Source organism: Amborella trichopoda, chromosome 4, assembly GCF_054954075.1.
Source record: "Amborella trichopoda isolate Santa Cruz 75 chromosome 4, AtrichopodaSantaCruz75HAP2 v2.0, whole genome shotgun sequence".
NCBI classification, from domain to species: domain Eukaryota; kingdom Viridiplantae; phylum Streptophyta; class Magnoliopsida; order Amborellales; family Amborellaceae; genus Amborella; species Amborella trichopoda.
Window position 1 is genome coordinate 10,737,757 of NC_142339.1, and position 16,667 is coordinate 10,754,423.

Sequence of the window (16,667 nt, forward strand, 5' to 3'; positions counted from 1 at the left end):
AGCCTTTTGCTCAATTTCTCTCTCTAAAACAGAGCATATTAAGCCCTCAAGAGAAAACCCAATTGCAGCTCAATCTCTATATCTTTTTTTCACTTTTTTTTTCTTTAAACAAAAGGGTTTTAATCCCTTTAAAAGAGTAAAGTTCCTGCAACACTACAACTATTGTATTAGATGCAATCTAATAGCCCAAAATAAGAAAGAGAAAAGTTAAATAAAACTCCCACATGTGTGATTTGCTTTCACACATGTAACAATCTTCCACTTGAAGACAAACCATAAAGTCTCTGAAATAATCACCAATGCACCACTCTCCATCCACCCGAGATTACATCTCCTCCAATTCCGAAAGTCAACAAGGTTCTTTTATGTTGAGACATCCTTTGTCAACATATCAACAAGGTTTTCTCAGTGAGAATCTTGTCCACCTGCAAATCTCTACGCTCGAGGGCTAACCAAATAAAATGATATCTAACCTCTATATGCTTTGTCTTGGAGTGATAATCTGCATTCTTAGCCAGATGAATAGCACTATGGTTATCACAATGCACTACATATTTATCCTGTTTCAACCCAAATTAGCCAAGTAAACGTCTCTACCAAATCATTTCCTTCGTTGCCTCAGTCAATGCCACATACTCAACTTCAGTTGTTGACAAGGCAACAATATCTTGCAACCTTGACATCCAGCTGATTGCACCACCGCCAATATTGAAAATGTAGCCAGTGGAAGACCTTCTAGTATCACGCATCCTGCATAATCTGCATCTACATAACCAACAACTTCCAATGATAAATTTCTAAAACATAAGCATATATTTCATACCCCCTTCAAATACCGAAGAATCCACTTAACTGCTTGCCAATGTTCCCAACCTGGATTAAACATAAATCTGGAAACAACTCCCGCTGCATGGGCAATGTTAGGTCTAGTACAAACCATCGCATAGATTAAACTACCCACTACAGAAGTATATGGAACAATCTTCATCTTACTTCTATCTACCTCATAATTGAATAGTCCCTTTTAGACAACTTGAAATGTGAAGTTAACTGTGTAGAAATAGGTTTACAGTCAATCATATTAAAGGGCTCAAGAACTTTCGAAATATATTCAGATTGACTTAACTAGAGCTTACCTTGCTTTCTGTCTCTATGGATGTGCATGCCCAAAATCTTCGTGGCTGGTCTAAGATCCTTGGTGACAAAATGCTTGGACATATTAAGCTTTAAGTGCTTGATTTCACTCATATCATTGCTAGCAACAAGTATATCATCAACATAAAGCAACAAAACAGTAAACGAATCATATGTTGAAGCCTTGAAGTACACACAATTATCAAAATCGCATACAGAATAACCTTCACCTAGCATAAAACTGTCAAATTTCTTATAAAATTGCCTAAATACTTGTTTCAAACCATATAACCCCTTTTTTAACTTGCAAATTAAGTTAGAATTAGTTTTGTTTTCCAAACCTTCAAGTTGACACTTATAAATTTTTTCTTCAAGATCACCATGCAAGAAAGCAGTTTTAATATCAAATTATTCTAGCTCCAAATTTAAGTTAGCAACCAAAGATAAAACAACTCTAATAGAGTTATGTTTAACAACAGGAGTAAAAATTTCATTATAATCAACACCTAGTTTTTGCCCATAAACTTTCACCACAAGTCTGATCTTATATAGCATAAGACCATTTGCCTCCTACTTAGTAGCATATACCCACTTATTCTTCAATGCTTTCTTCCCATATGGAAGTTCTACCAACTCTCATGTATTATTCTTATGCAAAGCATCAATCTTTTCCTCTAATGCCTTATGCCACTTTTCAGCATTAGGGTAATAAATTGTCTCCTGAAAAGACTAAGATTCACCACTATAAGGAAGGATAATACATTTGTGTTGGCTTGTGAGGGTGTGTGGATCTTCTTAATTCTGGCTCAAGTGTAATTGGTAGTCCTGTTTCATCTTGAACCAATTCAGTGTCATCCTCATAACTAATATCACCTCCATCAAAATTCTCTTGAGCTTGAGCTTGAGCTTAACTCTCTTGCACTTGTCGAGGTAAAACAATGAGATTTGGTTCTTGTATATTCACAACAAGCCTTTCTTGTTTCGGCTCTTTTTGCTTCTTTTCAGCAAACATTATATTTTCATTAAAAAAAACATCACGACTTCTGATAGTCTTCTTTGCAATAGAATCTCGAATCCTATAACGTCTATCATCATTATCATACCCAAGAAAAACACATCTTCTTGACTTGACATCCAACTAGCTCTATTTTCACTAGGCACTTGAACCTAAGCTTCACTCGCAAACTTTCTCAAGTGTTTATATGACACACTTTTACCTCTCCATAGAATTTCACGTATTTCATCATTTAAGAGTGCACTGTGAGATCTATTAATCAAATATGCAGCAATACTAGCAGCTTCTACCCAAAATTGCTTACCAAGACCAAATTGTGATAGCATGCTTCTTACTCTTTCAATGATGGTCATATTCATCCACCTTTTTGTTATGGTGCCTTAAGAACATTCCTTACTCGGTGAATGCCATTCTCGTTACAAAAAGCATCAAAAGCATTCCAGTAATATTAACCGCTATTATAGTTTGCAAGCATTTTATAAATCTCTCTGCTTTTTTTTAAACCTTGGCTTTAAAATCTTAGAAAACTTCAAAAACTAGATCCTTAGATGCTAATTCATACTACCAACACTTTCTAGAATAAGCATCTAAAAAAGTGAGAAAATAAGAAGCTCTACTAGGAGATTTAACATTAACAGGGCCACAAATATCAGAATAAATCAATTCTAATGCTTTACTTTTTCTATGAGATTCATTTCTTTTAAAACTAACTCTACGCTACTTACCTATGGCACAATAATCACAAAAATCAAGAAAATAATGCTTAGAAATAGGAATAAGATTTTGAGTTTGTAATACCTTCATACCATGCTCAATGAGATGACCGAAACGACTATGCTCAATATGCATATCCTCATGCTTACTACCTGCAACAACGATTTTCTCTGTAGCATCATTTCTTTGAGCTGTGCTATGAAGAGTGTAGAGACTCCCATCTTTTTTCCCTTTCAATATTATTATACAACCTCTTGAAATCTTCCATGACCTATTTTCAAATGTCACTATGAAACTAGAGTCATCTAACTGCTCGGTTGAAATGAAATTTTTCTTCAACTCAGGAACATGCCTCACATTTCTCAATGTGTGCTTCTTTCCATCTGATTACTTGATAACAATATTTCTAATGCCGAAGAGTTTGCAAGCTCGATCATTACCAAGATAAACCAAACCACCATCCACATCAGTGTAAGATGAAAAATACGACCTTTCTGGGTAAAAATAAAATGAAGCACTAGAGTCTAAAACCCAAGTTTCTTTAATAGACAATGTTGTGTATGCAACACTAAAAGTAACTCTATCTTTACCATCTAAAACTGTACTTGCTTCAGCATGACTATCCTTGCTCTTGGCTTTTTGCTTATTCTTAAAAGCATAACAATCATTCCTTGTATGACCAGGTTTCTTGCAATACCAGCAAGTACCCTTCTTGCACTGTGACTTGGACCTGCATCTGTTATGAGATTTTCCCCTATTAAATCCATAAGGTTGGTCTCTATATTGTGTTATACCTCTATCTCATGCTACCAATGCTTTAGTTGATTCAACAAATATTTTTGTTGTTGTCTTTCTAGTCTCTTCATTTAACAATGAAGCTACAACATCTTTTAAATTAAACTTGTTTCCCATTATATTAGTCACCATGGTAACCAAGGTATCCTAACTAGCAAGCAAAGAACTCAGTAAAAGCAAAGGTATCACAACCTCTTGAAATCTTCCATGATCAATTTCCAAAAGTCACTATGAAATCAGAGTCATCTAACTGCCCGGCTGAAATGAGATTTTCCTTTAACTCAGGAACATGCCTCACATTTCGCAATGTGTGCTTATTTCCATCTGATTGCTTAATAACAACATTTCCAATGCTCAAGATTTTGTTAGCACGATCATCACTAAGACAAACCAAGCCACCATCCACATCACTGTAGAATGAAAAATATGACATTTCTGGGCAAACATGAAATGAAGCACCAGACAAGTATCTGCAATAGTCAATGTTGTGCATGCAACATTAAAAGTGACCACGTCTTCACCATCTGAAACTGCACTTGCTTCGGCATGACTATATTTGCTCTTGGCCTTTTGCTTATTCTTCAAAGCATAACAATCTTTCCTTGTATGACGAGGTTTTTTACAATACCAGCAAGTAACCTTCTTGCCCTATGACTTGGACCTGCATCTGTTATGAGAATTTCCCTTATTAAATACATAGGGTTGGTCTCTATATTATGCTCTTCTTCTATCTATTGCTACTAATGCTTGATTTGATTCGAAAAATATTTCTATGGATGTCTTTCTAGTCTCTTCATTTAACAATGAAGCTACAACATCTTTTAAATTAAACTTGTTACCCATTATATTAGTCACAGTGGTAATCAAAGTATCCCAACTAACAGACAAAGAACTCAGCAAAAGCAAACATAACACTTCTTCACCCAAATTCACTTTCAAAGACCTCAATTGTATAGAAATTGAATTAAATTCAGTTACTTGTGTCCTAATTGTAGCACCTTCTTTTATTTTCAAAAAAATAAATTTTTCATCACATGCATTTTATTTGTACCAGATGATTGCTCAAAAGATTGCTAAGGCTCTGCAGATATTTTACATTGACAAACGTCAAATAAAATTAATGGTAAAATACATGGTCTAATAGTTGCCAAACATTTTTTATCAAGAACATCCTATTCTCAATCTTCCATTCCAACAGGCATGGCCTCCTTATCTCGAAGTGGCCTATTTAATTCTTTTCCAACAAGATAATATTCTATTATCATTTTCCATATTGAAAAATTACTTTGATTTAATTTTTTAAATTCCATTGCTCTTTCTATTTTCAAGAAAAATACAACGAATAACCACAATAGGAAAAAACTCCCTTCTTAATAGACACAATGAAGAACAAACCCTAGGCTCTGATACCAGTTGTTGGGATCAATTGGCGAAAAATCAACAATGGTTAATAACATTCATAGATATTGTGCATTCATGTCAATATAAACAAGTAATGTAAATTACACAATATCAAAGCAAGAACATGAAATGAAAAATCCTGCAACATTCAATCCGCAGAGAATAAATATTTAACGTGGTTTGATCACAAATCGTGATCTACATCCATGGGAGGATGTTGCGAGATTTTATTTATTGATTTGGGAAGATTACAAAGTGAAATCGAGCTCAAAATATCAATTTCGAGCAGCCTTTTCTCACTCTAAACAGAACCAAAAAGCAAGGCACCAAGAATACTAAAAATGGGTTCTCTTTAATACTTTCTCTCAGTAAAACAGGGTACATAGCAAATCCACAATGGAGTTTAAGCCTTTTGCTCACTTTCTCTCTCTAAAACAAAGCATACTAAGCCCTCAAGAGAGAACCCAATTGTAGCTCAATCTCTCTATCTTTTTTATCACTCCTTTTTTTTTTCTCTAAACAAAAGGGTTTTAATCATTTTAAAAGCGTAAAGTTCTTATAACACTACAACCATTGGATTGGATTAGATGCAATCCAATGGCCCAAAATAAAAGAGAGAAAAGTTAAATAAAACTTCCACATATGTGATTTGTTTCACATATGTAACAAAGGAGGTGTAATCCAATTTTGAAGAGTTCTATACTTGACTACTCCCATATTCGCCATGTTAATAATGTTCACCAATAAGTCCTCCATAGCAATTCCGGAGGAGTGTCTATTAGCGGTCCCCGAATTGAATAATGTATCCAAGCTATTGTTTTTGACCAAGTTCACATACATCACCAGCCCATCTAAAACATTCATGTTCCTTTCTTTCCATATATCCTAAAGAATAGTTGCTCTTTTCTGAAAGATTTTCCCAATTTTAGACAAGTATGAAATATTGAGATGATCCAAAACATATCGTTGTCTCCCAGGCAGAGTAGTACAAATATCTAGTCTGTTAAAACCCCAAGACCATAACTGTTGTGGAAATGACCAAGTAAGGAACATATAATCCCCATTTTGTTCATCATTCTTCCACAACATTACAAATATTGATCATCAATCTTCCTCTTTTTCTTCATACATTCGATGCCACAGGTGTTAGGATTTAAAAACCCTCTTAGATGCGGAAACATGAATCCCAAAAGTTGTATCCCATCAAGATCGTGTACTTATCTAGTTATAAACAAAATATGAGATAGCACGAGCTATAATACGATAAATAAAGCATGAAACACACACGCCACAAGAACACAGAGATTTATGTGGTTCACTCCAAGATGGCTGCATCCATGGGCGCGATAAACTGAAATCCACTATACTAAAAAAAAGTTACATTATAGATTTTGGGACATGTAAAGACCTTTATAGCCCTTGACAAAACCTAGTCGAGTGAGCCCTTTTAAACGATGTTTCCCGATCGGCACAATCGTCGACCTCTCATCTCTATTCTACAGCTAAACCACTGTTCAGGAGGAGAACCTTGAGAGCAACCGAGATTTTCTCTCACTAAAAAGGGAAACCACCCAAAATCTTCATGAGAACCGCTTCTCTACAAGAAACCAGCCTCTCAATCCACAAGAGGCACATTGGGGCCTTTCTCTTTGTAGGAAGCTCTCTTCTCTCTAAGGGGAGGCTTTGCCTCTCAAGCACAAGAGACACATTTCTCTCTAGAGGAAATTATATTTCCTATATGGTAACCCAAGTAGGGCACAAGAATTCTCTGCTCTTTCATCCCATATACATAAGGTTAGGAATCCATATCAAATAGGAAACTTCTTATAGATGTTACATATATCTCAAAACTAAGAGATATATCACAAGAGTCCTAATATTTTTGGACTTCTATTTCCTTTAGGAAACGTATCAATATCATTAATAATCCCACATATTATGGGATTTACTTATGTAGATGAGTTTGGATATCACCATATCCAACAATCTCCACCTTGATATCAAAATCAGCTGCTCACTATGCCAACATCCATTAGATAGCTTTAAATTTCATCTTTTGCCAAATAAATTCCTTCATTATTCTTGCTGAAAAATTGTGTTTGCCATCATATTTCTCTACCTCAAATAAAACGTTAGCATACTTTGTCATGTGCTTTTCTAAAACCGAATACATAAACACTAGCTCGTACTGAATCTTGCGCTCTAATACCACTTGTTTCGATTTTTGAAACCTTGTAGATGTGGAAATAAGAATTTCATAAGTTGGATCCTATCAAGATCGTGTACTTATCGAACTAGAAAAAATATAAGAGAGCATGAGCCATAATACGAGAAAGAAAGCATGAATCACCCATGCCACAAGAATATAAAGATTTACGTAGATCACCCCAAGAGGGCTACATCTATAGACACGACAAACTGAATCCATTATAACAATGAAAGTTACCTTACAGACTTTGGGGTATAGAGATACCTCTATAACCCTCGACAAAACCCAGTCGAGTATGCTCTTTTAGGCCCAGTCTCTTGATCCACATCATCGTTGACCTCTCATCTCTATTCCACAGCTAATCCAAGAAGAGACCAGCAAAACCACTTTCTAAGAGGAGAACCTTGAGAGCAACTGAGACTTTCTCTCAATCTACAGGAGACACATTGAGGCGTTTCTCTCCATAAGAAGCTCTCTTTTCTCTAATGATAGGCCTTGCCTCTCATACACATGAGGCCCCTGCCCCCCTCTCTTTAGAGGACGTCATCTTTCTCATATGGTGACCCAAATAAGGCACACAAATTCTCTGCTCTTTCATCCCATATATATAAGGTTAGAAATTTACAACAAATAGGAAACTTCCTATAGATGTTACATATATCTCAAAACAAAGAGATATATCACAAGAGTCCAAATCTTTTTATACTTCTATTTCTTTTAGGAAACTTATCAATGTCAATACCAATCCCACATAATATGGGATTTCTTTATGTGGGTGATTTTAGCCATCACCATATCTAACACTAAAAACATCCAATATTCAACACCCAAAAAAAAGGCTTGAATCTTTTGTAGTATTGGCCACTTCCAAACTTTTCCTAATCTTATATCACTCCATGAATCTATCATCAAACAGTAAAAGATACAATAGCGTCACCCGAAACCTCCCATCTGTTTAACACTCCCAAATAATATCATCCCAAATCATGGGAAATATAAAACTTGTGAAACATTTTCAATTTCCAATTGTGTGCCTATCTTTTAATAGCTTAAACCAAAATGATAAATATTCCTGCCTTGGGCCTCTCTTGCTGTTATAGGGAGCATATATATGTATGTGGGGTGACATATATATGTGTGTGTGTGATTCTAGGCTATACAATCCTAGTAATGAATTTATAGGGATATAGATGTATATGCGTTATCTAGACAGTAACTTGTTTGAAAAGTTAAAACACACATCCAAACATATGGGAGTGATTTCACGTCAGATTCTCATTGTAATACATTGGAACCACACTTAGAGAATATCATATTTATGGCATTTGTAATGAGCACAGATTTTGCAATTGCACTATCTTCATTCCAACAATCAATAGGAGCAAATGAAATCCAATTTGTGACGTAGATATATTCAAAATGAGTCTCTCTCCAATATTTAATCTAGACTGTCCATTTGGGAAAATCATTTTTTCTTCTAACATTGTTCTTCTAATGATGATTGAAACCACCTAAAAGATTTGGGCAAGGAAAAAAATCTTTCTAAGGTTTAGATCTAAGTATCACACAATAAAGATCACTTATGTTTTCGAGTTAAAAAGTACGGTTTTTAGGTGCATTATTCTTTTAATATTTATTCTTCAAAATTTAAAGAGTTTAGGTTTAAAATTTAGGGTCAAACAATCACCAGTAGCATGGTTTTGGAAATTATTTTGTTATAGAAATATAAAATTGTTGCATGAAATCACTCATAGTATATGTGATTATATAATAAGATTGTGGCTTGCATGACACTAAGGCCCTTAACAATCAAAGTAAGGGACACCTTGAAATAGTATTGAAGGATGTTATTTCAGTACTATATAAATGTTTGTGATGGCATGGCAATTTATTTTTATATCTAGTTATAAAATTTAAAGCTTAAAAAATAGTGTAGATTTAGTACAACTATAAACACTTCATAGCTTGAAAATTGACAGTCCAGAAAAAGCACTGTAATATGCATTATTTCCAAGATTTGAAATTCAATTTTTTTTATATTCATACATCTAGAAGTTGAGATAATCGATTTGAAGATTTTTTTAGCATTCGAAACAACCTCTTTTTAGTGAACATTAGAGCTATGCCTTAATTTGATTGTTTCGGGCTCACCCTTATATAATATTTTTCCTAAAAATAACAACAAACATGGTTATCTCTCTCTCTACACATATAGGGAAGTGATTCCATGTAGTGATTTTTATAGAGTAATAGAATAAAACAATCTTCAAAATCCATGCTAAGGCCACGGTGACTTAAGATCATTCCCACATACATAGTTTTTGTTGCTCGGCCGTTGGATCTGACATCCTAGCAATCGTATTGCAGAGAAGATTCTCGATGGTAGCAATGGGGACGTTGCAATTGACCAATACCATCGTTACAAGGTTGCTTCATTTTCCTTTCGCTGTTACAGTGTGACTTTTTTGCAAGACTTGTTTAAATATTAATTTGAATTTTCATAATGTTGCAGGATGATATTAAACTAATGAAATATCTTGGGGTCGATGCCTATAGAATGTCAATAGCATGGTCTAGAATCTTACCCAGTAAGCCTTCAGAGATCCAAATTATTTTAATTTTTCAGAACTCCTTATTTTTTTAATTAATTAATGAATTTATTTTGCTAGTTTGTGGAAGATGAATAGACAGGGTCTAGTTATTGATGTTTAATATTTGAATGGAAAATAGTTATTCATTTTTCTAAATGTGACAAATCAGAGGGTTCCTTGAAAGGAGGAGTGAACAGGGAAGGGATCAAGCATTACAACAATGTCATCAATGAACTCCATGCCAATGGTTCTCTCTCTCTCTCTCTCTCTCTCTCTCTCTCTCTCCTTCATTGTGCAACTCATGTTAGATGCAATCCATGTGATTTGCAGATATTCAACCATTTGTGACACTTTTCCATTGGGATCTTCCACAAGCTCTAGAAGATGCCTATGGAGGATTCTTGAGTCCCCATATAGTGTAAACCTCTCTCTCCTTTAACTTCGTTATATCTTTTTTCTCAACAGATAGGCAGTTTATAACTCATACTTCATAAATCATTATTTTAATTATTAATAAATAAAATAAATTATCGCATTTCTGTTAAAAAGTTGGTTCTTTGTAATACTTTTCAAATATCGCCTATTAAACGGCTCTACCCTCACATACCAGCCACTGCTCTGTTATTCCTGTTCTGGCCCTTGGTCTTTTGAGCCTTGATATGCAGATATTAAAAAAAATATTTAATTTTCTTTAAAGTATTGCTTAGAAACATTTGTCATATAATTCCTCCATCATTTCCTGCTTTAATACGAAAATTGGTTTATCATTTCAATCATTTTTTAATACAATTAGTATATTCAATTATCTTCTAATGAAAACATTTTATTTAGGGACAAAAACTTTATTCACAATACAATACAAACACAGCTATAATTTATGATATATCTCTCTTTATTAAGTAGAAGTGTGATTTTTACATCTACCATTTTTATCATCATCATCATTCGAGCTGTATCTCAACTATTTGGATCCAGTTACATGAATCATGTTCTGCCAATCAAGATTCATAAAAAGTTATGATATAGTTTTGCACTAGCTACCCACCTAACACAACCCTTCTCCTTTAATCGAGCTCAGAACCAGCACGACCGGCATGGGGCCGGCCAGGTGGAGTTTGGCATGTTCTTAAAGAAGTTATAAAAATATCTACTTTTTGGACCCTACCGTGCTTTTGTTAAGTTGATTAATACTTTTTTGAGGAGCATCTATTGTAGCCAACTGCCATTCGCATGATAAAGCCCTTTTTAATTTGTTTTCAGTCTCACTTCTCAATACAATCAATATTAACTATTTACTATTATGATTTTGTTCATGAATTTTTTATCAGGGCAAATTCCCTCCGTGATTATAATAAGATTATGTGATCTAAACAGGGAAGACTACACAAACTATGTTGACATTTGCTTTAGAGAATTTGGAGACAGAGTGAAACATTGGATTACATTAAATGAACCATTCTCTTATGCATATGGAGGTTATGTGGCTGGATTTTTCGCACCTGGCCGTTGTTCGTACCCTGACGGAAACTGTACCGCAGGAAATTCTAGTACAGAGCCATATGTTGTTGCCCATAACCTTCTCCTTTCACATGCATCAGTAGTGAAGTTGTACAAGGAGAAATATCAAGTAAGGTCCAACATCTGTTTTAGAAATGTTTGTGTTTATATATTACACACACTATCGGCTCATATTAGTTTTGGGACAGGTTTCTATACTTCCTCTACAATATAGAAGAATTATGCTTCCCCTACCATCCAGCCGTCAAATTTTGTTCAAGAGAGCCACTCACCGTTTAATCTTAGATCCCTTGTCTCAAATTATTTTATTTTTAGTTTTTTTTTTATACAAATTGTATGAAAATGAAATTTGGTATGTTCCATCTTCTCATTGGGGTCCACCTGTAAAAAATATTAAAAATAATTTTTTGATAAAATATAATGACCAAAATACCCTTTGAAACTTTCAGGGGTATTTTGGTTATTTTATTTTATTGGAAATAATTTTTTTTATATTTTCGCAAGTGCGAGTTTAATAGAGAATTGGTCGTCCAAAATTTGGTGTCAAAATATATTGAAAAAATATTAAAAATAAAATATTGTAGAGACATGACAATGTGATCGGGGGCAATCTTAGCCCTCCATTCAGAATGGACGGTTGGATAAGAGGAAGTATATAAGTTTTACTGTAGGGGAAACATAGAAAGCTTGCCCATCAGTTTTCCCTATAAAAAACAAACAAGTAAGAAAAAAAAGACAATAGAAAATTGAAGGAAATTAAATTAGGTTTTTTCCCGTCAAAAATAAATAAATAAAAGAAATTGCTGCCAGCATATCAAATTTATTGAAAGTCCAGAATGAATATTTAGGCATCCATTTCTAACCTTTATAAAAAGGGAATGAGGTTCTTGTTCGACTTTCTTTGACTTTCAATCCAATGGGATTGTTTAGTTATTCAATTTTAAATTTGAACCAGGGCCTATTCGAATTGTAAATAATTTTATCTCGAATAGACTATCTTATTTAAAATCAATATATTCTAGATAATATTATCTTGTAAGTATTTTAGTACATCTCTTGTATTGTTTAATATTGCTCAAATAATTAAAAATTTTAAACTCTTCACGTACTTTTACGTATTTCTGCCCAAGCACCATGTGACTTTCTGTAAAAGGTGCAGTTTGTATAAAGCCGAGGCTCTAAATAATCAAAGTAAAGCGCAACTTTAAATAGTATCGAGAGATAAGGTTTCAATACTGAAAATCGTTGTGTTAGCCTTAAAATATATTTTCATATTTAATTATAACATTTCAAACTTGAAAAATAGTGTATATCAAGCAGATCTATAAAAACTTTAAAATCTTGAAATTGACAGTCCAAAAATACATTACAAAATGCACTATTTTCAAAAGTTGACATCCATCGTTTTCGAATATTCATGCATCTTGAGATCGAGATGATCAATTTGAGGATAGTTGGGCATCAAAACAACCTCTTCTAGTGAAATATTGAGGTGGGCTCTAATTTAATTGTTTAGAGCCTCGGCTCTATAAAAGCTTTTTCTTTCAGTAAATTACCATGAATAAAATAAAATCAAGTTTTCAAAAGATAAACTTATACATAAAGCTATCAATAAGTCTATATCAGATAACATTAAGAAATGTATAAAATAAGACTATTTTCCTTACGTGTATGGAAGTAACAATCCCTTCTAACTGTGATATTGATGTAGGATAACATGAAGAAACCAAGAAAAATCAGCAAGAAGCACACAATTTTGAAGAAACCCTAGGGTTTTCTCCCACCTAGGGCTCAAGCCTTAGGCTTGTTTTACAAGACAAAGTGTTTCTTTTCTTAAAGAGGGATACATGAATCACTCTCCCGCCCATCCATGCCCTTATATATCTTAAAAATTATTGTTTTGGAAAATATTTGTTTGTACAATTTAACTTTTAGTGAAAATGTCCTAACTTAAATATAACTTGAAACTAAACTCCCTAATTACAATTAAAATATCTAAAAAGTCTCTATTTGGTTCAGCAATGAAATAAGTAAATAAAATCTAAGATAGCCTTAAAAACTAAAAACTAAAAACAAAAAAGCCAAAACTATTTCCTTCTCTTCTTGTTCTTCTTGGAAGCCCTCCTAGGGTTTTCATCCTCCAAATATGAGCAAAAATTAGGAAGAATCTGTCACTCCAAAAGAAGATACTCGTGGCTACTTGTTGTGCTCTGATCTCCATCATTATCCCCAGGTTGGGGAGAACTCGCGCTCGAGTTCACATCTTCAGCTTCATGAACCTCCATACCATGATACTCTGACAGATAGCAATGTTGAGGATGTCAGAAGTTTCCATGTGTGAAGGTAAAGCGACCTTAAAAGCATTGCAGCCCATCTTCTTCAAATTCTTGAATGGTCCCACCTTGCGATCATTTAGCTTGCTGTATTTTCCCACTGGAAGTCGTTCTTTCCTGAGATACACCATTACCTAGTCTCCCACATTAAACTACTTGAAACGACAATGCTTGTCTGTTGCTTTCTTGTATTTGGCTGTATTGGCTTCTAGACTAGCATGCACTTGTTTCTACACTCCTTTCATTTGTTCAACCAAGTCCTCCCCATTGGTCTGGACAGGAACCAAGTCAAGTGAATGAGTAGAGTTTTTCTTATATACCTCTTCGAAAGGACTCTTACTAGTAGATCTACTGCAAACACTATTATAGGCAAACTCAGCTTAAGGCAGTGCTAGGTCCCACTGTTTCTTCTTTTCCCTCACAATACTTCTCAAAAGATTGCCACCTCTTTGAAGTACAAGTTAGCAACATGTGTGGCATCCAGAGTCTTCTTACAAGGTATAAAATAAGCCATCTTTGAGAATCTATCCACTACCACAAATATAGAATCCATAGCCCTTTGAGTTCTTGGAAGTTCCAGAATAAAATCAATACTAACATCCTCCCAAGGTGCATTAGGAATAGGAAGTGGAGAATAAAGCCTGGTATTTTGTCGTTGCCGCTTAGCCAGTTGACATGTATAACACCTCTCAACAAATCGCATAACATCTCTCTTCAATTTTGGCTAATAGTACTTAGACTCCACCAATATTATGGTTTTGTCTCGACCAAATTGTCGACCAAGACCTCCCCCATGAAGCTCTGCTATTAGGGTTTCTCTAAGGGAATCTGCAAGAATGCAAAGACAGTTTCCTTTGAAGAGAAATCCATCTTGAGTAAGAAAATCCCCAACAACTCCACTGGAATATTGGTCTCATATCTCCCTAAAGTCATCATCATCTTTATAAAAATCCTTCATAAAATTGAACCCAGTAATAGCAGTTGCCATGATAGTTAATAGAGTTGACCTTCTACTCAAAGCATTTGCCACTCTGCTCTGACTGCTTGCCTTATGCCGAATAAAAAAAGTAAATTCTTGCAAATAGGCTACCCATCTAACATGCCGCTCATTTAGTTTATGTTTCCCATTAATATACTTCACTGCTTAATGATCTAAGAACAAAATAAATTCCTTTTGAATCAGATAATGCCGCTAATGCCTTAAGGCTTGAATAATAGCATAAAACTTCTGGTCATAAGTAGAATAGCATCGATGGGTGTTATTCAACATCTCACTAAAGAAGGCAATGGGGCAACTTTCTTGGCTCGACACTACACGAATTCCAACATGTGAAGCATCACATTCCAACCCAAAGACTTTATCAAAGTCTAGAAGAGCTAACATGGGTACTTCAGTCATCTTCTGTTTCACCAACTAAAAACTTTCCTCAGCTTTAGCAATCCATACAAATTCCCTTTTCTTCAGTCATCTTCTGCTTCACCAATTGAAAACATTCCTCGGCTTCAGCAGTCCATACGAATCCCCCCTTCTTCAGACAATCTGTGATAGGTGCTATAATTGAACTGAAACCTCTGATAAACCTCCTGTAGAAAGTAGCCAACCCATGAAAACTGTGAACATCATGCACTGTAGTAGGAGTAAGGCAATCCCTGACAATTTCTACCGCCTTTGGTCAACCTTGATTCCCTCAACTGAAAGAGCATAGTCAAGAAAGATAAGGCTATCTGTCACGAGTTCACACGTTTTACGATTCAAATACAATTGTTATTCCCGTAACATGTCAAACATCAACCGTAAGTGCTCCATATACTCCTGCTCATTAATGTTGTACACTAGAATATCATTAAAGTATGGAAAATGTTTATATAGAACCGAGGCTCTAAACAATCAAATTTGAGACCCCCTCAAAACTTTCACTAGAAAATGTTGTTTTGATGCCCAAATATTCTCAATTGATCATCTCGATATCAAGATGCATGGTCATGAGAAAAAAATGGATTTCAAGTTTTGAAAATAGTGCATTCTGTAATGCATTTTTGGACCGTCAATTTTCAAGATTTTCAAGTTCTCATAGATATGCGTGATCTAGATTATTTTTAAGATTTAAATTTTATAATTAAAGATGAAAATATATTTTATATCTTTCACAAAGATTTCTAAGATTGAAACGACATTTCTTGACACTATTTGAAGGTAGGCTCTAATTTGATTGTTTAGAGCCTAGGCTCTATACAAACCGCACCCTTAAAGTATACCACCACGAATTTTCCAATAAAAGGCTTGAACACTTGATTAATCACCCTCATAAAAGTACTGAGCACATTGGAGAGGCCAAATGATATCACCAATCATTCATAACGGCCCTCTCGTGTTTCAAATGCAGTCTTCCACTCATCTTCAGGTCGAATACGGATCTAATGGTACCCACTCCTCAAATCTATCTTAGAAAACATAGTAGCACTAGCCAACCTATCTAACATATCATCAAGGTGAGGAATTGGGAAGCGGTACTTGAATGTGATATTGTTAATGGCTCTATTATCCATACACATACGCCGTCCCATCTTTTTTTGGAGTCAACAAGGTCGAGACAGCACAAGGGCTCATGGTCTATCGTATGAACCCCTTCTATAGAAGCCCTATGACATATCTTTACAACTCATCATACTCCTTTGGGCTCATTATATATGCAGCCTTGTTTGGTAGGCTAGACCTAAGAACGAGGTCTATGTAATGTTAAATGTCCCTCATAGGTGGTAAACCCTCTGGTAGCTCATCTGGAGTGTCATCACTATAGTCCTTCATTAAGGGCTCTAACTATGGTGGAACCAAACTAATAGGCTGCTTCTCCACTTGGACCACTGCAAACACCATCCTCCACTCCTCCAATCCCTCTATAAACTCAGCCAAAAAAAGAAGGCTTGCACACCCTTTATTTGATTTGGATGCACTTTCC

At 34.8% G+C, this 16,667-nt stretch overlaps 1 protein-coding gene across 1 annotated transcript in view; it reads left to right on the forward strand.

Annotated features, from left to right (window-relative positions):
* Positions 1–16,667, forward strand: part of LOC105421317 (beta-glucosidase 12-like) — a 35,206-nt gene that overhangs the window by 5,265 nt on the left and 13,274 nt on the right. Inside the window, exons 3-7 of the mRNA XM_088863640.1 lie at positions 9,636–9,694; positions 9,781–9,856; positions 10,029–10,106; positions 10,190–10,277; positions 11,234–11,486. Of these exons, the coding sequence (XP_088719766.1) occupies positions 9,796–9,856; positions 10,029–10,106; positions 10,190–10,277; positions 11,234–11,486 (480 nt within the window). The 5' untranslated portion in view covers positions 9,636–9,694; positions 9,781–9,795. The remainder of the gene's footprint in view (positions 1–9,635; positions 9,695–9,780; positions 9,857–10,028; positions 10,107–10,189; positions 10,278–11,233; positions 11,487–16,667) is intronic.